Source organism: Musa acuminata, chromosome BXJ2-3 (assembly GCF_036884655.1).
Source record: "Musa acuminata AAA Group cultivar baxijiao chromosome BXJ2-3, Cavendish_Baxijiao_AAA, whole genome shotgun sequence".
In the NCBI taxonomy this organism is placed as follows: Eukaryota; Viridiplantae; Streptophyta; class Magnoliopsida; order Zingiberales; family Musaceae; genus Musa; species Musa acuminata.
The window spans coordinates 33,678,804-33,685,869 of NC_088340.1; the positions used below are offsets into that span (position 1 = coordinate 33,678,804).

At 34.7% G+C, this 7,066-nt stretch overlaps 1 protein-coding gene across 1 annotated transcript; it reads right to left on the minus strand.

The window, feature by feature from the left end:
- Positions 1 to 3,483: 3,483 nt before the first annotated feature.
- On the minus strand, positions 3,484 to 5,596 carry LOC135607794 (probable leucine-rich repeat receptor-like protein kinase At2g33170). The gene has a single exon (XM_065099883.1). The coding sequence runs from the start codon at positions 5,587 to 5,589 to the stop codon at positions 3,499 to 3,501; it is 2,091 nt and encodes a 696-aa protein (XP_064955955.1). The 5' UTR covers positions 5,590 to 5,596; the 3' UTR covers positions 3,484 to 3,498.
- Positions 5,597 to 7,066: the final 1,470 nt, after the last annotated feature.

A 7,066-nucleotide genomic window follows, 5' to 3' on the forward strand; every position in this document is an offset into this window, starting at 1 on the left:
TGGCACCGCCACTGACAGGCGGTGGCACCGCCAGCATCGGGAACTCCACGAGAATTCAAATTTGGAGCCCAAATTTGAATCCTCTTGAGGCCTATAAATACCCCTCAAATCTCAGCTGAGATTACAACTTTTGAGCAGCAATTGATTGAGAGAAAGCTCTTAGAAAAGGTCTTAGAAAGTCTAGTTTTCAATTTGCTAGTGTTCACCTCATTCTTTCTCGAAAATCTGTAAGAGAGTGAACCGCTTGTAAAGAGTTGTAAGAGGGGTATTTGCCCTTCCATTTCAAGAGAGTTGCTAGTGGAAGGTGGGAGCCTCATCGAAGAGGGGCCTCGCAAGTGGAGTAGGTCATTTGACCGAACCACTCTAAAATCGACGTAATCTCTGGTTTGCATTTCATTACTGCATTTATCTTTTTGCAAACCTTTACTTTGCTAAGTTCACTGCCCTCATCTTATTACGTACGCTTTCAACGCAATTAAGACGATTTCATACGAAACATTATTTTTATTGTACGAAAGATTTTCTAAAACCGAAGTTTTAATCCGCTACACTAATTCACCCCCCCCCCTCTTAGTGCCACTCCGATCCTATCTTAGTAAATTTTTTACTCTCCCATGTCAATAAGTAATACATATTCACGAGAAGAATACCTTTGAAAATGTTAATGTTTCTTCTCGATTGATTGATGTGTAGGTTGTGGTTCTAGAAGGCCTTGCTCAACATATTTATCGACATTGTCATTTGAGATCATATCATTATGACCTTCCTATTTATCTCTATTATTGTCACTAACTAATGTGAGAGGAGGCGTTGGTTTCAACTTTAATTTTTGAATTTTCTCAAAATATTCATAAGTATGATTTTAAAAAAATATTCATAAGTATGATTTTAAAAAAATATCATATCCTTATTTTTGATAACTTTCTTATTTTCAGGATCTCACCAAAATTTTCATATGCATAACCCAAGATGATATATTATTTAGATTTATCATCACTCTCATTTTTTGGAATGTGAATAAATGTCATGAAGCTAAATATACTTAAATGATTATAAAAAATATCTTTTTCTGTCTGTACTCTTATGCACATCTGAAAGATTAATCAAATCTACTGTAATTCTTATTGCTTATCGTAAAAGTACATAGAAAGTTTAGCATGAGAGAACATGCTTCTTATTATTTCATCAATTGTGCGGTTCATTCTCTTTTAACTTCATTATGCTTTGATATTTTAGCAATTATCTTTTCAAGATAGATACCATGTTTTCTACAATATATTTTAAATGACCCTATATATTCTCTACCATTATCAGCTGACGCATTTAACTTTCTTTCATATTTTATTTTCAACATAGGTATGAAAATACTTAAACATAATAAGTACTTGATCTTTATATTTCAAAGAAAAAGCTTAAACATTTCTAGAACAATCATCAAATAAACATAATAAAATATAAAGCACCACTAAGAGTTTTAACATTAAGACATAATTAAATCCAAAATATTTGATTTTCATAGGAACAATGAGGGTAAGTTTTTGAGTGATGTACTTGTCATAGGAACAAGCTTCTTTTTAATAAAGGTTATTATCTTTCCTTTCTTTCGCTAGCACAAGATCACGTTAGTGAACTTTCATTTTTTATTATCAAATATACAAACATAACCTTCATCATCAAGTATACCCGTAGATATTAAGTTAAGGCTCATTTTGAGAACCTGTCTCGCATTATTTAATATAATTTTGTATCCAATATTAGTTTCCACACAAATATTTTCCATGACAATTTTTGTCATTATATCGTTTCCATTCTTATATAACCAAAATCATCAACTGTATAAGATGTAAGAAAAAATAAGCAACCGAATTAATAATCTAAGTAGAATCATGGCATGTGAGATTAACTAGACTATAATAATATGTAATAATACCATCAAATGCAGCTGCAGTTGCATCTTCTTTTCTTTCTTTTTGTCATTGTGCTCTTTTGATTGTTCCGTTTTTAATATTCTACACTCTTTTCATATGGCATTTCTCTTGATCTGCAGTTGCACATTCCTCTTGACTTATCACAATTTTCAGAATCTTAAAAGTTTCTAATGGTATCTCTTTTTCTTTTTTCTATAACAAGTGCATCAGATTGGAAAGCAAATCCATGTTCATTGAATAGATTTTACTCATTATTAGGAGCAAAATTATTAATAGTTAATATTAAAGGTTTTCAACTATCAAGTAGTGTGCCAAGAAGAATACAAGCCTATTACTTTCAATGAAACTTTCAATATTTACTTACAGACTATTCAACTGATTCACAATATCTTAGAAGTCATTTATATGCTCATCCATATTACTTTCATTTTTATATATCAAATAAAAAAAATTATCCAAGAAAATTGTATTATGTGATGTTTTTCTCTTATACAAATTTATCAATTTTATCCATAATGAATATCCATTTGTTTCCTGAGATACATGACAGAATACACTATTGTCAATCTATTGTTGATCAAACCAATATTTTTTCTATTCATCTTTTTCCACTCTTTATCTGTTTTTGTCACTTGATTTAGCCTCCCACCCTTCAATGAAATCATACAAATCTTTACAAAATAAGATATTTGGGCTTTTAAATAGAATAATTAGTTTTTGTTAATTTGAACATGATCTACCTAAATTCTCCATTTGATTCACACATGATACCATTTCATTAGAAAAAGATTAAAAATATGGAGAATCTTTAATCTGGAATAGCAATAAACATTAGAATATACTTTTTTCACTTAATATATATCAAATAGAATATCATTCGGTAACAAATATATTATAAATAATTTAACAAACCAAAGACAAGATATATATGGAAAATCCTTCAACATAAAGGAAAAAACATCACAAGCAAACTAGATCCAACTTCCACTATAAAGTAATCTAATTATAATGTGACTCTCTCTAGATTAATTAGAAGATATCAATATCATATGAAAAATAAAAAATTATGAATAAAAATTGAGGAATAAAATTTTAAAGATTTACACCCATCAATTTAGAGAGCATGGTATTTAGATCGACATATCATAAAATCATGATAATCAAAATTAATTTTACAAACCAACTATTAGCTTTTTCTTCCTAAATCAAAATCTCTTTTCTTATCTAAATCACATAAGATTAACCGTATGCGTCTCACCACTTAAATACATACATATATATATACATATATATATATACATATACATATATATATATATACATATACATATATATATATACATATATATATACATATACATATATATATATACATACATATATATATATATACATACATATATATATATACATACATATATATATATATATATATATATACATACATATATATATATATATATATATATATATATATATATATATATATATATATATATATATATATATATATGGTGAGACTTCGTGTGGAATATGGTGATTCTGAGAACAGCTAAGCAAGTGGGTGACATCACTCTGCTGTCGCCAAGGAGAGTTCAGAATCATCACTTTCTACGTACATGGCCTGACGCTGGAGTCTCTGTACTCTTTCGATGAAGAGCCTGAAGGAAGGCGAGGACCCGTCTAAAATAGAATTCCTTACAGTTTGGTCTCTCTTTTTTGACTGATACAAGCAATGGTATACGATTGTCGCCAACGAGTAGGAGACGATGATACCGCTGCTGAACGTTGCAATGACAATCGCTTCATCCAAGGTGATCTTCTTCTTACGTGACCCAAGCAATGTGTTTTGGCTTTCGGTTGAGCATATGAGATACCTGTTCCCAGAGGTGATGACAGTAACATAATTTCCAAATGCAGGACAAATTCCAGAAAGATTATTGTTGGACAGATTTAACAGTGTCAAGCTTCTCATGCCTGCTAAAAAACTTGGAATCTCACCAGTAAAACCATTGTCTGAGAGATCAACAACCTCCAATTCTGTTAAAGCAACGAGAGAGGGTGGTATGGATCCACTGAGTAAGTTATGACTGAGGTTAAGAGCTATCCTCAGGTTAGCAGGCATTGTAGGAACTGTTCCACTCAACCTGTTGCCTCCCAGCTTCAGTTCCATCAGAGATGGCATGTTACCAATGGTATCGGGTATAGAACCATCGAAATAATTACCTTCTAAGATCAAGTTCGAAAGACTCTCTAATCTGGAAATTGCGGATGGGATCACACCAGTGAGGGAGTTTTGGCTTAGATCTAGTACGCTCAAGTTGACCTGCAATTCGAAGAGCTTATCAGGGATGCCGCCACTGAGGTTGTTCTTTTGAAGCTTCAATACAACCAGCTTTTGAAGGCTACCCAACTCCTCCGGCAATTCGCCATGCAAACGATTGGATGCAAGATTTAAGAGCGTCAGATTCTTGCAGCCGCCGATCTGTGGATTAATCTGCGAGTCCAAATTATTGTCATTCAGCTCCAAGTACGTCAAACTGGAGAGCTTCCCAATCGTTTCTGGAATGGTCCCATCGAGTGAGTTCCCACCAAGCCGCAATCGGTAGAGATTCTGAGACAGATTTTTAGGAATAGGACCTTGAATCTTATTGTATGACAGATCCACGGACACCAGATTAGGAGATGACAGAAGGTCCGCTGGTATCTCGCGGCTAAGGTTATTGTAGCTGAGGTCCAAAACCCTGACATACTTGGTAATTCCGGAAGGTATGCTGCCGATGAAGAAGTTCTGATTGGCGGCAAATCGAGAGAGACTCGTGATGTTGGACAAGCTTCTGGGGATCTGCCCGCCCAAACTATTAGAAGAAAGGAGCAGCGTCTCCAACTTAGAGAGATTCCCGATCCCGTCTGGAGTCACCCCAGAGAGGTCATTCTGGCGTAGATCCAATAAGGTCAGGTTTTGATGACCACGGATGTCACTTGGGATTTGGCCATAGAAGGAATTCGCAGACAGAACCAGTTCCTCCAATCCTTGGCTCTTCCCAAGAGCAGGCATCTCTCCGGTGAATTGATTCACAGAAAGATTTAAGCTTTTCAATCTGGCGAGGCCATCTAACTTTGAATCGACTGTTCCAATGAGGTTATTGAAAGACATATCCAGCGTCTCCAAAGATCTGAAACGCGAGAAATTTGTTAGAGCACCATATAACATATTGGAGCTGAGATTGAGTGACTTCAGCCCATGCAAGAAGCTGCAGTTGGGGAAGAAGAACCCGGGGATGTCGGTCAAAGAGTTCGCAGAGAGGTCGAGGGACTCCAAAGAGTCAAGGCGGCAGAGTAGTTCGAAGAATCTGCCAGCCGACGAGGAGTTGGGGGCGGTGTATAAGCCGACGCCGGAGAGGTCTAGGCTTTTGACCACCGAGGAGTTTCCTGAAGAAGAGCACTTGACTCTTATCCAACGACAAGGATTTGGGTCACTAGTGTTCCATTTAGCGTTGGGTAAGGAGCTGTGGAGGCTCCGGGAGAGAATCCCCATGATTAGTGTTTGCGTTTGGTTGAGTTGGGAGGTGGAAGTGTCTGCAGAGCCATGCAAAGAAAGCCAGGAGGAGAAGCACAAGAAGAGAAGAGGGAGGAAGAAGGGTTCCACATACGTCTTCATTTCGCCCGGCTCTTCAACAAAACACGTAAGTGAAGTGAGAAGATAACCAAGAGAACACAAAAGAATCGAAGATGTTTGACCTCTTATCTGTCTCTCTGGTCTTCGCAGCAGAACCAAAGAAGCAACGAGCAACTTTTTCCACACTCGTGCTTCGTGGACGGAGGAGGATGACGACCAAAGGTAAAAAGACATTTCTTTGTGATCCAACGAGATGATGGAAAACGGAAGGAAACTGAGAAGAACCGAAGGGGACGTCTGTGGAGGGGTGGTGCTTGGGTTGGCCCCTGAATCATATGACTGAGTCACAGCTGCTGATGAGAGTGACAGCTTTGGAAAATAAGAGTGAATGCGACGTGGAAGAGACTTGACTTTGTAGGGCGACTTGGGTTGGGAGGTGATAGAAAGTTGGGGCGGGGAAGAAGGAGACGTCAGTAGCCCCACGTTGACCATGACTTTGGATTGACTCAAACAGGATCATATGATCTATTTCTTATGATCACAGCTGCAGTCATGCTCATATTGCTATTTTCTATGAAATTGTTGACTTGCAGTGTGTATTTGTTAAAGCTTTGATATAAAATTAATTAACATATATGATATATTATACAGTAATCCTTTAGTTTAGGTTTACAAAGTAATACTAATAATATTGATATATTATATACATGTCAACTTGATATGCATGAATATTTCAACATAAATGATGGATTATACTGCTTATGTTTATTTTAAATGGTAGTGCCAAAGACACAACCATATATTATCTTTCATTTGATTCCTAGAATGATTTGACATTCCTTGATTTCTAGATTGATTAGAATGTATTTAGCTTATAAGTAGGGTTATGATGCACACAGCATATACATCAATAATTATTTTTTAGTTTATTATTGCATGCATATATGACTAATTATAATTATTATTGGTTTTTATAATAAAATTATATTAAGAAAAGCTAAGAAACAACACTGTTGGAATATTAGTTAAGTTTATATTATCATGATTAATGTTTAATAACGCAGCTAAATAATATAAATGTTTGGTTTGGATTACAAAAAAGATTTTGATGGAAATTAAATTCAGCATTACTTAGAATATAAAAATCCATAATTTTCTATAGTAACCCAAAAGGCATAATATTAATTAATCAATCTTTTGCTTTTAATTACCATCACTAATTAGTGTAGATAAAAATTATCATTACCTTTTCCCGAGGTGTCAACACAATTTAAATATATTTTATTTTTTTTAATTTTTTAAATAAATGAATTATCTGTTTTGTTTGATGTAATACTTATGTGTATCCGGGTTTACATAATATATAGAGGGATGATTTAGATAAAATCAATTAAGTGATGAATGATACGATTTTTCTCTTTCGGAATATGTGAGTTAAGGTACCTCTAAGGACAAGGGAGACCTGGACTTATAAGCCCCTGGTTCTCATATTCTTCATGGGACTAAATATCTTATCAAA

Excerpts from the sequence above, each read along its gene's own strand:
- LOC135607794 (XM_065099883.1), bottom strand. The coding sequence starts at position 5,589 with ATGAAGACGTATGTGGAACCCTTCTTCCTCCCTCTTCTCTTCTTGTGC.